Source organism: Melospiza melodia, chromosome 6 (genome assembly GCF_035770615.1).
Source record: "Melospiza melodia melodia isolate bMelMel2 chromosome 6, bMelMel2.pri, whole genome shotgun sequence".
In the NCBI taxonomy this organism is placed as follows: Eukaryota; Metazoa; Chordata; class Aves; order Passeriformes; family Passerellidae; genus Melospiza; species Melospiza melodia.
The window spans coordinates 61,862,739-61,879,706 of NC_086199.1; the positions used below are offsets into that span (position 1 = coordinate 61,862,739).

Genomic DNA, 16,968 nt, shown 5'->3' on the forward strand with positions numbered 1-16,968 from the left:
CAAAGCCCAAGTGATTTGGGCCTCCCAGTTAATAACTGTTAAAATGAAGTCACCCCCTCAAACACCCTTCAGAGTTTGAGCAAGCACAATCTACCAAGAAATATCACAAACTCTTAAAAATTAATCTTTCACTACACAATTGTAAATACTACTCTTGGGATTGGTTCATTTAGAATAATGACCAAAAAAATGTCAGTCCAAAGTGACCTGAACTAATTTGAGTCTCAAATCATGTAACCTTTCAAAGAATTTAATCTTTCAACCTTAGTTATTAAATTTACTAGCACTATGGAAAAAACCCACTCTATTTGACATTCCCTACAATGTGATTCATTGTATGAGATGACTCATCCTATGAGGGGATTATACATTGTAAAATGATTGAAAATGTTAAAAATGTGAGGTTTAGAATCTCTAACACTTGAGGGAAAAGTTAACAAGATGGCAAAGTTAGAGTAACACTTTAAGAAGTTTTCAAGGCAGTTTAGGAATCAAATAAAATGTTTGGTAAAACTCCTGCAGCTGCATTACTCAGTGTGGTTCAGACAAGAAATCAAGTTACAACCAAAAGTTTATTGTATCACATAGAAAAAAAAAAAAATGTCTCCAGTTCTGGTATAAATAGCTGATTCCCACAAATGCCCCAATCCACATATAGAATCAGTATGGAAGCAGCACCTCCTGGAAAGGACATACAAAGGTGCAGATCTTCACATCATGTAACTGGGCACTGCTGTGCTTTCACCCTCAATGGCAATGACAGAAAGATGTTTTTAAACAAAAAAGTTAAAAGGTTTTCCTCCCTGGGACAGGGCCAGAAGAAATCACATCCAGTGGAAGACTAGGTTTTATTTTCATAGTTCAAAAATCTCTACATAATGAGCTCATCACCTTTTCTCCAGGATTCCACAGGATTTGGGAACAATTCCAAAACTGGGAGTTACTAGGAAGCCCTGCAACCGTTTAGCTAACACTTCTGTTTCTTTGGATACTTCAGCTCTGGAGTATCACACTTTATTCTATTCTGCCAGGATGCAACTATCCTGTGCCATGGAGTTCTCATAAACAAAAAGGCTGGAGGTTATTTTAGGTTGCTTAATTTCTAACAATATAAAACATTTTTGGTGGCTATGATGCAAACTGTTGGACAAAAAGCTATCATGTGGTTTTCAGACCAGAAAGGGGGAAAAAAAAAAAAAACCGAGAAGGAAAAAAATGACCAAGACAAGTCCTGGGATGTCTCCAATGTGCTTCATCCTTCAGGACTCTTCTTCCTCCCCTTCATCATCTACTTTAGGTCGGAAATTTTTCCTGCTCTTCTTCTTACTGCAGTGGAATCCAACTGTTCCCAGCGATGGCTCTTCACCTGCACCACTAAGCCTTGCATCAGGTTTATGTTCTGTGTTCTGGTCCCCTTCCATCGTGCACTCCTCCTCCTCTGCTGCCTTTCCACTGTCACTGTCTAAGTGCCCCAGCTCAACCTTATCTTCTTCCCTCAAGTCATCAGCCTTCTTAAGAGATTTTCCTTTCAGATCTGTCTTCACCTGTTTTTTATCATCCTCCCCTGTAGATGTTTTCTTTTCCAGTCCATCAACACCTCTTTTGGTTGGTTTGGTGAAGACAATCCTCCCAGCTCCACAGCTGGAAGGGTCCTGGTTGAAGGACTGGGTGTAGCTGTCTTGAGTAGCCGAGCTCTGTTGCTCCCCTCTTTTCTTCAAACCACCTAGAAATTCCATGGCCACTGCCCTGTTAGTCTTGTCACTGCACTCTGAAACTCCCTCCAGGCTGTACTTGGTCCAGCGCTCCGGGTGTGCCACGTAGTCAGGCACTGCAGGAGAGGTTCTGGGAGCCTGTACTGCTCTGGCTTGCCTTCCCATGTTTTCTGGGACCAGGTTACCTGAAACTGTGGTTGGAGGCAATGGGCGCTTGAACCTCCCATCAACAACATTATCTTCAGGCATAGAGGGCACAGACAGCTTGGCTGCCTCTTCCAGGCAATCAAAAATGCTCTGGCTACGGAGAGAGAATGTAGAACTCATGCCCTTCAGATGGAATGGCTGCACAGGAGATCTGCTGTTTGATGAGTCAGGTGTCTCTCCTGATCTGGAATCCCCTTCATCTACAGATGGCTCCTCGGGAGATATTGTATCAACTTCTGCTTCATCCGCCAGCCCCAAGTCATCAGAGTCAGAATCGCTGAGCGACACCGTGTCTGAGGGCAGAGCTCCTTCAAAGTCTCTGCCACCATCAGCCACTATCCCCAGAAAAGGTTCACCTGCCTCCTGCTCTCCCATCTTCAAGCTGTCACTCCTCTGAGGTCTTTGATGTAGGCCCAGGAACAACTCTAAATACACTTTTCCAAATGCCCAGCAAGTTTAGTGCCTACAATACAAAGGAACATAAAAACTTAACTGTGAAATGAGAACCAAGAATGAAACCATCACTCTGTGTCATGCAAAGTAATTATAACTGCAATATAACAGTTAGCTGTGCTTTAGGGATTCCCAAGCAATTTTGCTTCAAATTAAAGCATTATTTAAGGAATGAATGCACATTAAAATTAAAGATTTACACAGGACCGAATACAAGAATATGAAGTAATTGAAAGTAATGCTACCAAATTTCTTTACAGGTAACATCAGGTCCAATTACTAAAAGATGAAGATAAAGCTCTTGAGTTAATCTGAATCCCCCAAAGCTGTCTTATTACATCTTCCAGGAGACAGCAATGAGCTCTGCATATTACACCCTGTGTTTATTCACACTGTAAACATCCACAAAACACATCCAATTTCTCACACTTTGATTTGGCCAGTACAGCCCTTACTGCACTAGCTCTGTACCTGCTGTCCCAACAGCCATCATGTTGTGCCTATCACAAAGGTCACTATCACTGATCCATATCAGTGACAGAAAACCCACAAAAATATCAGGGCCACTGTTTCAAATCTGCTTTAATGCGGCATAAAGTACAAGCTCCACTCCCTCCTCTGGCTTCATGCTCTCAAGTCATTGCTAGATTCCAGGAACTGGAAAACCAGCCAGCTCAAGAAATCAATCCCACTGGATTAAGAAAACTAATCACTCATGCCATGTTCACACATGGAAATGAGGAGAGACTGCAATCACAGGCCTGCAAGAGCTGGCCCTTCAGTCAGTGAATGACAGCGTGATTTGAAGCCTGACTACCAGGAGCAGCTGGAATACCTGCCAGTGCCACCTGCTTGAAGGGAACCTCGCTGAATTCAGGTGGTTGATGATGAAGCTACCACTTGCTGGGCAACTGGAAACAGAGCTGGTGCTCACACACATTTTGGTTCAGCTCACATGACTTATGGAAAGAGCTCTAACATATTATTAGAATAAGCTTGACTACCTAATTATAGGCTCTTCTGAAACGATGCAGTAAACAGACATGGAAAGTCTGTTAGTCACTCACTTTCTCTTGAGACTGAGTCAGCTTCCCCTCCTGAGGGTCAGTTAAAGCCACCAAAGATCTCAGCACTTCCACCCTAGAAAACAAACATTTCCATCATGATACTGGAAATGTAGTTTTAAAAATAATTCTGTCCCCCTGAATCATCCAAAGCTGCAAACTGGGTTCTAATTCTGACAGAAACTCATGGTGGTATAAAAATCTGTAGATATTATTGAATTTTTGGCAGAAGAACAGCACACAGCCTAATAACGCAGGCACCACTATATTTACCCAGCCTCCACATTCACACTGCCAACTTTATCCTGTAGAACAGAAGGGAGGTTTTTAAAAAAAAATCAAGCTGTAATTTGCATGTGCAAAGGATTAAATAAACAGTATTAAATGCAGCTGAGAAGATACAATAATAATAGTTATGTATTGTAAACATTAAGTGCTGCTAAGTAGTAAGACCATGGGTAACACAGGCTTGTGTTTTCAAAGAAAGGTCATGTTCAAAGTTAGGGCCAGATTGTTATGAAGCACAAAACACAGAGAACCTTCTGAGGAGTGCTAGGTTCCATGTCAAGTCTGGCTGTCTTTGACAGAAAGGATCTGATAGCTACTTTTGAAAACACTGCTCTCCATGTAACCATAGCAGGAAATAATCTTAAAACTGAGTCTTCTGCTCAGTTTTGCAACACATGAAAAGTAATGACAACTACTCAGAAAAGGCCTTGAATAAAGGCCTGTTTTCAGATGGCAATAGGGCCATCAGGGCCATCTCTTGTCTGAGGGCTCCTACACAGAAAGGAGAAATTCTGCTCCTAAGGAAATGTTTTAGCCTTAACAAAGTTAGTGGCCAAACATGCTGGCCCTCACACACCCCAGCCTCACTCACAGGTTTGTTACGGTGACGTGACCACAGCACGACTCGGCAAGGATGTTTCTCCGGAAAGGAAGGTTCCCAGTGGGCTCCTCCATCCTGGCGCTGCTCAGACAGACTCGGTGCGTCTTCCTGCTGCCTCCTGTGAGGGGGACGGACACCTCAGTCACCGCAAACCACGGCCACGGGCCCGCTCTCACGGCGCACAGAGCACCGCACCGAAGCCCACACAGTCCCTCGGGACAGAGACCCGCGCCAAGGAACAGGGAAAAGAACATAGGCCTCTGGGCACTCGCCCCGCGCAGGGCAAGGTCACGGTGCAGCCCCAGCCGTGCTGCCCCGGCCCCAGCGCCCTTCGCGGCCCGGGATGCTGCTGGATACGAACGGCCCGCTCCACACGCGGCCCTCGCTGGCGCTGCACCCCGGGCACCGCCACCCGCCCGGGCACAGAACGCAAACCGCCGGGTAAGGGACGGGAGAGGGGAAAATGGAAGGGGGAGCCCCCGTACCCCGACACCGCACAGCCCCAACACGTTCCACAGCAGCCGCACGCCTTGCCCGCCTTTCCTACCTCTGCCCCTCAGCCCGCGGCTCGTCGGGACACCGAGTCCCTGCCAGGCTCCGCGGACGGGCCACAACGGCGGCAGGACCACAACTCCCGGCGGGGAGAGCGGCGAGGAAAGGGCCGGCGCCTCCGCTCTCCGCCTCTCTCGGGGCTCCTGGGAGTTGTAGGCGGCCGCCTTGCCTCGGCGGAGGACATTTTGCGAGCCGGGGAGCAGGGCGAAGCTGTGCTGGGCGGCGGGACTACAGCTCCCAGGGCGCACCGCAGCGCCGACATTTCGCAGCCTGTGCGGGCCGTGCCTGGGGCTCGGTGCCCGGCCGGGTGAGGGGCTCGGTGCGGGGCTCCCCCGGGCTCCCCCGAGAGCCGCGGTGCCGCCGCGGCGCTGCCCGGCGCCGTGAGGGGCAGGCACGGCACCGCCGCCGCCTTCCGCAGTCGCAGTCTGGGGAAAAAAAAACCCCATGTCACAGCTTTTGTTCTCATCGGAAAAGCAGGGCTTGGCCACCACGAACACATCCGAAGTTTTCTGTTTGTTTTGTTTCTTTTCTTTTTTTTTTTTTTTTTTCTCTTACGTGTTTATTCTCAAACCAGAAAACCCCAAGTCGCTTGAGGCATAAAACCACTATCCATCCAAATAAAAAAGTTTCCATTTGCCGTCCCTGAAGAACATTTTTTGCGCGTGTGTCAAGAAGCGGAGCTTGTCTCAAAATGTTTTATTGGTGCTGGCCAAAGAGGCTCGATTTTTGTTTTTCCCCTTATTTCAGCAAAAAGTTCAAATTTTCAGCACAAATACATTTCCCAAGAGGCTTCAATATTCAGCTTGTTTTCCCTATGTTTAGGGAAAGGTTTGCTGTGCCAGGTGGGTTGTGCCAGACAGTGCTGTGGCTGCAGAGGCTTCACTGGCTCCCTTCAAGCTGGGCCTCTCTGTGACTCACCCGTAATATAAACTGCAGCCACTTCATATGCATCCTCAGTTTTTAAATACATACTTTTGCCTGCTGGAGTGTTGCTAATTACAGTAATTTATGACACGAGGTCTGTGTTCGGAACACACTTGGCAGCAGCAATGAGGTTATTGCAAAATGTCTTCTGTCTAGCTGGAGTCATGCTGTAGTTTTAGAACAGCTCTAGAGGTGTTTCCCCATTTGGTGATCCTATTTTTATTTTTTGTTATGTGTACACATATGGTAGTACGGTCACAGGCATCTAAATGGGTATCCAGATGGAGGGAGGAAAGGAAAACAAGAAGTAGGTGAGCAGGAATGGAAAGGAGAAGAGCAGTAAATGGACAAACAAAAGGAAGAGTAAACCTGGGTAAAACAGGCTGCTGGTGCTGTGTAACACAGTCTAGGGTGTTGGGGAGACAGCAGGAGAGTCTCTGAGCTTAATAAGGAGCAGGCAGAAAAAAGGATGTGGAGTCATGTCCCATTTTTGTAAGAGTGGAGACAAGCAGGGTACAACAGAGTGATGCAGACAATGGCACAGTCTTGTTTTGAGCCGTGGTTCTTTGTTAGATGAGGGGCTCAAAGGAGCAGGCGAGGGCAACACCATCTCCAGTGTCCCTGTCACCTGTGGGTGTGGGTGCCTTCAGGGACAAGCCCCATATCTCCCTTTCCAGGGGCTACAAGTTCTCACTTTTTGTCCGGATGCTGTATTGATGGCTAAGGAACCTGAATGTACCCTTTTCCTCCTTTGTGGTTTTTTATTCATGAAATTAGCTCAACTGTTTAGAGCATGGTGCATACAGGCCATTCACTTTAGAGTTGGACTTGATGATCTGGGTGGATCCCTTCCAGCTCAGCCTATTCTGTGACAGAATCTGTGAGAGAAGAGAAGGAGAACTGAGGCTGAGCTGCTCATTCTCTGGTGGCTGAGGGCAAGGCAGCTTGCAGCAGTGGAAATGTTGGTGTGTTGGGACTTTCGCTATTGCTTGGCGACAGCTGAAATAAAAATAATGAGTCAGAGTCTGAAGACCAACAGATAGGAAAGTGTTTTCCCCTTGCTGGCCTGATCTGAGTGGCTTGAAGAGGGGGCTGGAAGGTGGAACTGGGCTGCAGGACAGGCCATCATCCAAATGAGCGGGCTGCATCCAGGCTCCGAGGGGCCGCTCATTTGCGGGGATGGCTCCACGTGTCTGCAGGAAGCCAGCGCGTCCCTGTGCGTGGGAGTGGCATGTGAAAATGCACAGCAGCCTCAGCCCCATCTCTGGCGCCTCCACTCCTTTCCTGCAAATAAATCTGTCTTTTGGCCCCATCCAGTAGCTGTTTCCGCTGCTCCCTGGCAGGCTCCTGCTGCTGCTCCTTCCCTCGGAGCCTGGGGCAGAGACCACTGGTCCCCCTTCCCGTGGCCGTAGGAAAACAGCAGGCCGTTCCCCAACAGCCACCCAGATCCTGAAAGTCAGACAGAGCAATATGATGCATTTTTCAACATCTCCTGCATCTGGAAGGGATGTTCCTCAGATGTGGCCACATGCAGTTCTTGAGGGGAGGTGGGGTGGGAAAGGACTATTTTCCTGCAGGCAAAAAGGAAAAGTGGAGTCATGACTGCCGCAGCCTTCTCTGCTGGAAGAATGCAGTCACACCAAGCCAGACTGGTACAGCCTGAAGGAAATAAATGAATTGTCCTCTCCCATTTGCCAGAATGAAATCCTATAAATGGCCTTGAAATCCTACAAATGGCCTTGAAATCCCTTGTGGGGTGGGTTTTCAGAATTCAAGTGCTTGATACCACCTCTCTTCTACATTGAGCTTACCTGTTTTCCTTTGTACTTTCATTTGATCCTGCAACAGATTAGATTTATTCCAGTGCTGTTTACCCATGTTGGTGCTATTTTCCCCTAAGGTAACTACATGAAATTAGTTCCTGTGGAGTGAGTTTTAATGCAGGCAGGCTATGAAGGTCTTTATCAACTCTGTTCTTCAAATACAATGTTACTGCCAGCCTATAGAGGACCTGCAGGGAGACACCACAACCTCTTTTTTTTTGTTAGAGACATGGCATGTGTGGGAGGGAAGTCCTTTATGAGCAAAATTAATACTCTCTGCAATTACTCTAGTTGTTTAAAAGAAACAAAAACAGTTGGGGGTGTCTGTTCATTTTGATTTAACTACAGAATATTTGCACCAAGAAAACCCTTTTCCCAATCTTCCTGCTTTTTCCTTTTTCCTATCCCTGCCCCAAAGTGCCTGATACTAAAAAAAAAAAAACAACAACAAAAAAAAAAAGGCATAACGAAAGGCTGAAAAAGGTCACTGGAACCAGCTGAGTGGCCTTGAAGTTAACATTAACAAAAAAACCCCACAGAACCCTAAAACTCCCCAGATCTCTTGTTCTAACAAGACCTGTGGGAGCGCCATCAACCAACACTGAGCCTTGCATTAACAGCACGAATCCTTGCTGGAGGAAATCTCAGCAGTTTGCTTGCAGCCAGCAGGCAGGGTGTTGTGTGCATGCCATCTCTCCTGGCCCAACACCAACACCTCTCAGTAGTCAGCAAAGCTGTGTTCTGGCATGAGGGAATGCCCTAGCAAAGCAGGGCCAAGATACACTTTTTTCAAAAAAAAGAAAAAAGTAAAAGGTGTGATTAAACTGTAATTAGAAGTGTTACTTGCAACCATTGGCACTTGAGCTGGGTCATCTAAATCCAGTGAGAAACACCGGGCACACCACAATGGTTGCACAGTTTTTATACCCTCTAATGTGTTTGCAAGTGTGAAAACAACGTTGCTTTCGGTTATGCAGGACTTTTAGCACCTGGGAGGTATTTTCTGTTTGCTCCAGGTCCCTGAGCACTGAAGTGAAAGCATCAGGCCACCAGAGGTCAGCTCAAGGCGTTGCCCCGAACAGCATTTCTGCACCCCATTGCTTGGGTTATGCCCTGTGCAAGGCAGTGGGATGTTCTGCACCCCATTGCTTGGGTTATGCCCTGTGCAAGGCAATGTGATTCTCCCCAGGCTGAAACTGGGGAGTGGTCAGGAAAAATATGCAGCCTCTATCTAGTTCAGGTGCACAGTGTGGTACTTACAGGACTTGGAGTTCCCAGCCTGTGTGTACCACTTGCTCAAGAGCTGGTCATGTGCGTATATGTTTCTCTCTCCCCTTCAGTACCCACTGGTGGCAGATGGTTCCTCCCTGGGGGCTGTAATTTCACTGTTGCCGACTCCCTGGTGCAGCCACAGTTCCCAGCCCTTCCACAGCCCTGACAGTGAATGAGGTTGTTGAAATGGTCACCTTTTTTCCTCCCCTACCTGGAAGGGCTGTGCTGTCATGCCCAGCAAAGGAAGCAGTGGTTCAGAGCAGGAATGTGAGCACAGCCACCAACACATCCTTCATCCCTGAGCCCGGCAGGCAGAGCTGGCAGGCAGAGGAGGGTGCAGCCACATCCAGCACTGAGGGTGCTTTCCTCTGCAGAAACCTCCACCAACAACAGCTCTGGCATGAGAGAGCTGGCGGGATTTATTCCCTCCTGAGACAATATTGCAACTCTTGGTTACAGCTTTGACAACCTCTGATTAGGAAATGCCATGAGCCAAAAATGCATGTTAATCACAGTAGTCTTAGTACCAGACAATTAGGCTTATTGCTGCTTAGAAAACAAACAGCCCAGATGAAGCTTACGAAACAGAGATTGCCAAAGCAAAAAATACCTCCATAACTTCTCATTAGAAACACTCTAGGAGGTTTTAAAAAGAAAAAAAAACAACAGTTTGGGAGGGAGGAGGAAAAGAATTTCCACTGGAAAAAATCCTGGCATGGTCTAGTTTAGAAAAATTCATGTTTTTATTTTTAATTCCTGAAAAATCTTGTTTCACAAGAAAAATAAAAAGATTCCACAGTCACATTCCTAGGCAGTGGAATTCCACATTAAGGTCTCCAGTGACTTTCCAGGTCCTTCAGACCTCTGGAAAAAAATGTTAAAGAGAAGTGTAAGCCAGAGTTGTCTGTGCAATATGAGCACAAACAAGCTGCAAGCACTGCACCCACCCTTCCCCTCACACTCGCTTATCCCCGTGGCCTCACGTGGCAGGACTGCTGTTCTCCAAGGATAACCCATATCTTCACACAACCTTAAAGGGGCCTGTTTTACCCAGTCCTCTCCCACTATCATATTCAGCTCATCTGTTTCAAGCAGATCAATGCTCGTACTCAAACCTGAAGAGCAAATAAAGGGGACTGAAGTGCAAACAAAGGGGACCTTCCCACTTGGCTAAGGAAGGTTTAAGATCCCAGCTATAACTGCAGGCTGAGGTCCCAAGGCACACACCCTGGATGCCAGATACATGCTGTGCTTTGCCAGTTAGTCTCCACTATTGTTTCTCCCCCTCAAACACCAGCCTGGGTCTGACAGTGACTCACATCAGCTTAATCCTAGCTCCAGAGGCTGGAATAATTTTATCCCCATCTGGAGCAACAATGCAGTGTCACAATCCAAACGTTTTAAGGCATGAAGCAAAGAGCATCACATTCATAGGAAACCACCTAGAGGGTCAGCTGAGGACAATCTTCCCTGCAGCCCAAATTTTGCTTGAATACAAGAATGAGACATGCCCGTTCCCTTGGAAGACGTGGCAGAAATCAGTACGCGATGGAAGGAAACAAGATCTGACAACACATCATTAAAAATCTACTAACAAGGGGGAATTGCTTTGTTTATTTTTTTGTTTATTGTTTTTAAATATCACTTTTTTTTTTTCTTTCCAGAAGTCATTATGTCCGACTCCATTAACATTCAGGTAAACAAGTGAAAGAACAGCAGATGGGCATGATCTCGAAGCACAGGCACAGCCGCTGGGAGCAGGGCTTGCCTTTCTTTGCAGCAGCTCAACGTTGTGTTCCCTCCATGCCCTCCCTCACCCTGCATCCCCTCCCTCTCTGTACCAGCACAGGCGATGGCTGGCAGCTGCTGCAGGACATTCGTGCTTCAAACACAGTGCAAAGTCCAGGACAGGACAGAGGAAGGCAGGCAGTTGAGGGATCACAGCACCTGGCTGCCCACCTCGCTCCCAGCCAGACTTTCCCCTGATGGTGTGGAGGGGCAGGTGGGAGCAGCAGCAGTGGCATTAACAGCCCAGTCCCCATCCAGATGGCAGCACAAGACATTTTGGGCAATTTCTGGTCACTTTAGGAGGAGCCCCTCAAGTGTGCACAGGACTACCACCACACCCCCCTCCAGCCTGTGCCGAATTTCAGCACAGTCACTCTTTCTGCAATCCATATTAGCCTCCCCTACAGCTGTGCCCCCCTTCCCTTGGCGAGGGGCACAACTACAGCAGGCATCATTTCAGGCAAGCAACCTTTTTGCCTTCCCTCAGCACCAGTCCAGATGCATACTCAGCCTGCCTGCAGGCCCCCCTCCCAGAGGCTGTAAAATCCCATGCTGTCAAAGCCTGGTTCACAAAGCATCCTGGTGTTAAGGTTAACTGGTTGTAAAATTGCAGCAGTTCATCACACTATGCACACTATGAGAAATGTTTATTAAATTGATTTTTGTTTCATTTCTTTAAAAAAAAAAAGGCAGAAAGAAGTTAAACACACTGCTTTGTGGCATGCTCCACAGTATGAAAAAAATCCCAAGTATTCAGTTAAGCTGTCAGCGGCTCTGTTTGACCTTTGGATGTGGTCTTTGAACTCAGACCTGGACAGTTGACACTCCTCATCCCCACCTCAGCTCACAGCCCTTTTCTCAGCTGCCACTAGCTCCAGGAGGGATGCTTCCATGGAGAGGGAGGGGTCTGTATTTACAGCCTGCAATTCCATCCTTTTCTTCCCCGGGGCTGTGGAGAGGAGCAGTACAGGCTGCCATGCTGCACACACAAAGGCACAGTATGCAGGAGAGGCACTGGGCAGAGCAGGGGTCCTGCCTAGAGGGTTTTCCCCATTCACCTAAGCCAGCTTTGGGGCTGACCAACTGGCAGAAGAACCCTGTGGCTTTTGGATCCTGAGGGCTTGCAATGGGACGAGTCCCCTCAGCCCTTCATTGCTCCCTTTCTAGTTTGTGTTAACTCAGGTCCAGCTTCACAGGAGACCCAAGTGAGTAGTTTTTTTCAGAGAGGGTTTCTCAACGACTTCATTGTTCTTAAGCATGATGGTTCCTCTCTGTCCCTGTTCTCTCAGGGCTGACTCCTCCAGCTGAGGACCATTCCATCAAGTGTGGGGACTCAGCTGGTAACTAAAGAAAGTATTGTCCTCTCTGCAAGCATCCTTCTGTCTCTGCTCCCATCCCCCTTCTCTAGCTTCTCTAGCCTTGAGCACCTTTCCTGCAGCAGCCACAGAAACAGGAGATGGCTCAGGAAGCTGCCTCTGGAACTCTCCACAATGGTAAGCCACCTTGGAAATGAGCCAGAGAATTGTACCCCATGTGGGACACACTCTGAGCAAAATTCCTGCTCTTCCTCCTCTCACAGCTCTCAAATTCTCTCTCCAAGTACCATTTTCTCCCAATTGCTCCTGCCTGGGACAGCTCAAACCCTTAAAGTACAATGTCTGAGGACACACTTGACCTGCATCGAGACCCAGTCTGTCTTCAAACAGAGCTCCAGCTATGTACACAGCATCAACTGAATACTGAACAATATCAAAAATACGGTATAAGGAAAAGAAAACAGAATTGAAATGCTTAATGGCATATTTATACACATTTACCAACAGTCAACAAAAAAGGTGGCAAGTTACACATCCATTCTGTATGCTGACAATCCTGATGCACATAGATGTAAACACACATGCTTGGATGATGCATATACATATGGCCACGGAACAGAGTAGATGACCTGAAGGAGCTACGCTGGGGAGCAGGGGAAGGGGTTACCTACTGCAAAACCTCACCTCATTCTCAATGTGCACAACATGGACATTCAGGGCAGTGTTGCTTTAAGGCTATTTCTAAGGCTGGATCTTTTCTTGTCCAACCTCTCAATATGAAGATCTGTTGAAGCACTTCCTCCTCTTTACCCAGCACAACTTGATATATATATATATATCTATATATATTTACCTATATACTTTTTAAAGGCCCTATATACTAAAAGGCAGGAAGAGGAAAGGGGGGAGTAGAAGGGAAGAAAAACTTCGGAATGGATCAATTTGCCCCAGTGCAGGAATCTTCTATCCTGTAATGGCAACAGCCATGACAGCCACGTGCAGTGAACAAGGTACTAGTTTGAAAATGACTGATGGTCACAGGCCTCCCTCCCTATCAGATCTGAAGCTCTCTGTTGTGACAAGGGGGGAGAAAAACTTTAAGAAATAGAAATACTCCTGAAGTGGGGAAAGTGATCACTAATTTAAACTCCTCCCCCACCTGCTTCAAGGTGGCAAAAGAGCTGAGATACTATAATTTCCAGCTCAAGTGCCTGTACGGCTAAGGAAAAGGCTTTGCTTAAAAATATATATCTATAGAACTATACATATAGATCATCTTTTTAGTGACACTCTGATTTTATTACATAGCTCCTGGGTCACTCTCCCCCTCTATCTACATGGTGACAGAGTGGCATATAAAAGAAGCCACAGACATCAAAGTGATAACCAAAGTTACCAGATCACAAGAATGTGTTTCAACTGGTGTGATCTAACATGCTAAATTACCTTGATTTTATAAGCTGATCTGCTGTTAATATAACTGGAAGGTCTTAAAAATAACCTTTTTTTCACAATCAGATTATGACAATTTCTCAGCAATACTACAGTGTGTGACAATATGCTATAATCAAGAATAATTTCACTGAACAAGAGAGTGATGCAAAGATGAAATTTTAAGCATGTACACATATGGTTGGGAACACCCAAGCATCATCCTGCAGTACATAAAAGCAGGATTTCTAAAGTCAAGGACTTTTTTTAATGTTTTCTTCTTTTTCCAATATCATTTCTATGCGAGCATTAGCTTAACAATGGAAACTTGGTATAGGACTAGATTCTCCTTGAAACATATGTCTATAATGAAACACTGAAGGACATTAAAAAAGTAATTTAATTTTCAGTTTGTTATATTTGAAAAACTGGGACTAAAATTCACCCCCAGCCACTGACCTTTTAATGCAATGAATTAATGCAACTGAGCCAATTTATAAAATTATAGCCCCAAGAAAAAAAGAAATCACAAAACCATAAAACATTTTTACTCATTAGAGAGTAAAATAGTTTCAGCATGACTTCTGTTAAGGATTGACCTACGAATGGAAACAGGCTGGAGAGGAACAATGCCTGTGTTTCCCCTGGGATACATTGCACCCAGGCAATGAAGTGTGCATCCTTTCCCCTCCTCTCTCCCAGGCTTTGGACAGTCAGCCAGGCTTCCCTATGGACAGCTTGGAAACACCAGGGAGGTGGGGTGATGGCTGGAAAAGATGAGTACAAATTAACAAAAATACTGAATTCTGCTTCAGCATCCAATCAAAAAAGTTGGTAAAACCAAGGCAAAGTTTTCTGAGACCAGGCTGCACCCTTCTCCTCCACACATCTTCCACCAGTGTTACTTCTGAGTTACTGGGGGTGGGGAAGGAGGAGGAAGGACTTGATCTCCTGCTACAGCAGCTTTCCCATCACACAAAACTGATGTGTAACTAACTCAGCCACAAAGATACGGGAAAGTTTTATTTATTAAAAAAAAAAAAAAAAAAGTACTTCAAAATAAAAATTATAAGTACTGTATGGTAATATTGGAAGCATTTATATACACAATTTTCTTTGTCTGTTGTTGAAATGTCTCCTGGTCACTCGGTGGCACTTGGGGTCCCCTCTAGCGCCGTCCGCCCTGATCCCCCCTTCCCCTGCCCGGCTCTCACGGCTCAGTAGACGGAGCTGTTCCTTATGCCACAGCACAGCACCATGCTCAGGATCATCTCAAAGATCTGTTGAGAGACACAGGGGCACCACTGAGACAACAACCAGCACGATGCAAGAGTTCCCTCCATCCTAAGGTGCCCCACTCCACATTAACACTCTCTGCCAGAGGTAAGGGCAGGGATGCTACACCTTTGTTGCTGTTTTCACATGGAGTTGGCCAATTTGAGATAAGGAGCTATCCTCCCATCTCTCACTGGCAGCAGTGGTAGTACCTGACAAACTTTTTGGCTGCCAGCTACACAGAAAATGCCTCGAAATCCCTCCAGCACTACAGCCCAGCTTTTGCACAGATGCCATGTTACACCCCCACAACACCCGGCCTCACTAGGGAGCAAACCCAACAGAACAAAGCAAGCAAATCCCTTCCCACTGCAGACCCCAGCAACAAAACATGGCAGCCTGTAGAACAAGTGGTTTTGAAGGAGGTTTCAGTGGTGCTCTGCCCTTTTGGCTGGGTTTGCAGGTGCTATTGCTCTACTGAGCTTGCCAGGTGCCTCCCCTAACATCCTGGCTCCCCAGAGGGATGATGAAGCCCTTGGTCTTGCCATGCTCCAGAGCCCTGTGGTGCATAAGGCTGGTGATGCATGCAGAGTTCCAGGGGCATCCAGAGGAGAGGGACAGATCCAGCCCAGCTGGAAGAGGACCAGGTTGCCCTGAGGTGGCTTTTCCCTGTCCCACCAGGCTGCCACACTTACCATGATCACAGCAACCACGACAGCAGCGATACCGATCAGGTAGAGCTTCCCGGAGAAGAGCTCATCGATTTTTTTGTGACAGTTGGAGTTCTGAGGCAGACAAGCACACCGGTCAGTCAGCCTGCTTTCCCCACAGCCCCCCCAGCACCAAAATGGCAGGTCAGCTTCCCCCTGGTCTCACTTATGTCCCCAGGTCCTGGCCCCAGGACTTCCAACCAGACTTCACCCCTCTGCACCTGTCAGTCCCCTCAAGCAGGAACAGCAAAGGAAGAACCAAATGGGAACCTTTAACATCCTTCTACACCACTCCCAAATAAATGAAATCTCTACCCTTTATCTATTTTCCAATAAATCCCCAAATTTCCTTGGTAGCAAAGGTTTCCTGAAGCAGCTGTGCTGATTGAAGAGCAGCTGTGCCTACCTCAAAAAAGCTTTTCAGGGCGTCCTTTCTGCAGAGGTCATCCCTCCACACAGGAGTGAAAGTCGCTGTCATAATATCAGAACCACAGCAGTCCAGCTACATGGAGAGAGGAAAAGAGAAACAATGGAAAGCCAACATCAGCAGACAGCAAACACTTAGGCAATGCTCTCCCCACCATTACACATTCTTGAAGTCACCCAAGATTGAGGAGGCATCTTGGAGGGGAAAACAAGGGTGGGGAATAAGTCACCAAACTGACTTTTTTATTTCGATGCAATGCAGCTGCTTCCTACAATAGTCCCAGACAGATCTGGCATAGATTTTCTGGAGGAGAGTGAACCCAGCTCTTCCCGGGGATTTTGTTTCCTGCTGAATGGACCAAGTATCAGGATTAATATCCTGATCCTATATCCTCAGAGCTACATTCTTCTTCCATTCAATTTTACTTAAACAGGGATGCTGAGATAAATGAAAGGCAACTTAATCAAAGTTTGGTCCAGACTTCCCAGCACCATGTGATGGAGAGAATACTGAAGAGAGCACAACTCTGCTTCTTAAAATGTAACAACAACAAACTTGATAGGCTAAGACCTGCACATAGTATCTGCACTTTAGACTCTGCTTTTCCCACCCCTTTTCCTGACTTCCATTATTAGTTCTCCAGCACAAGCACCACCACCTTACCGTTTCATGGAAGGTCTTCACTACAGCTTTGGCGTTGCTTGCATCTGGCTCTCCCATGAGCGTCTGTTGAAGCGCTTGGTCGTAGAACTGCTTCACGTCTTTGGCTATCTAGGAAGGACACAGGAAAACTCCTTTTCAGCCAGAGGAAGAGGAGGAGGAGGAGGAGAAAATCTACCCAGCAGATGTGCCTGAAGAACAGGTTCCCAATAATAGCACTTGCAGTAAGATGAGAAGTTTTTGAATAGATTTGGACACCATTTGTTTGCACGTGTAAAAAAGCATGTCTTTCATAGGGCTCCAGCTGTCACAAATATTAAGAATCCCATCCACGAGCCAGCAAATTTCAGACAACACTATCCAAGGCCTCCACAGGCTCTGTCTAGGAGATAAAGACAGCCAAGGCCAGGAGGGCGAGCCAGAAGTTGAGATAACCTTCAGCCCATGTGGATGTGCTGCTGGGCT

General features: G+C 46.8%; 2 protein-coding genes across 4 annotated transcripts in view; both read right to left on the minus strand.

The window, feature by feature from the left end:
* Positions 1 to 553: 553 nt before the first annotated feature.
* TSSC4 (tumor suppressing subtransferable candidate 4) lies at positions 554 to 4,964 on the minus strand. 3 transcript variants are annotated; one of them, XM_063158642.1, is made up of 4 exons: positions 4,873 to 4,964; positions 4,317 to 4,443; positions 3,440 to 3,512; positions 554 to 2,382 (listed from the first exon to the last, which is right to left on the minus strand). In XM_063158642.1, the coding sequence occupies exon 4, from the start codon at positions 2,292 to 2,294 to the stop codon at positions 1,260 to 1,262; it is 1,035 nt and encodes a 344-aa protein (XP_063014712.1). In that variant the 5' UTR covers positions 2,295 to 2,382; positions 3,440 to 3,512; positions 4,317 to 4,443; positions 4,873 to 4,964; the 3' UTR covers positions 554 to 1,259. The 3 variants fall into 3 exon arrangements, with proteins under 3 accessions (XP_063014712.1, XP_063014709.1, XP_063014711.1); XM_063158639.1 differs by lacking the exon at positions 4,873 to 4,964 and adding an exon at positions 4,811 to 4,869; XM_063158641.1 differs by lacking the exons at positions 3,440 to 3,512; positions 4,873 to 4,964 and adding an exon at positions 4,811 to 4,869.
* A 6,350-nt stretch (positions 4,965 to 11,314) lies between these two features.
* The window catches only part of CD81 (CD81 molecule), a 33,890-nt gene continuing 28,236 nt past the window's right edge, over positions 11,315 to 16,968 (minus strand). Inside the window, exons 5-8 of the mRNA XM_063158644.1 lie at positions 16,507 to 16,614; positions 15,823 to 15,918; positions 15,402 to 15,491; positions 11,315 to 14,711 (exon numbers count right to left, since the gene is read on the minus strand). Coding sequence (XP_063014714.1) covers positions 14,649 to 14,711; positions 15,402 to 15,491; positions 15,823 to 15,918; positions 16,507 to 16,614 — 357 coding nt within the window. The 3' untranslated portion in view covers positions 11,315 to 14,648. The remainder of the gene's footprint in view (positions 14,712 to 15,401; positions 15,492 to 15,822; positions 15,919 to 16,506; positions 16,615 to 16,968) is intronic.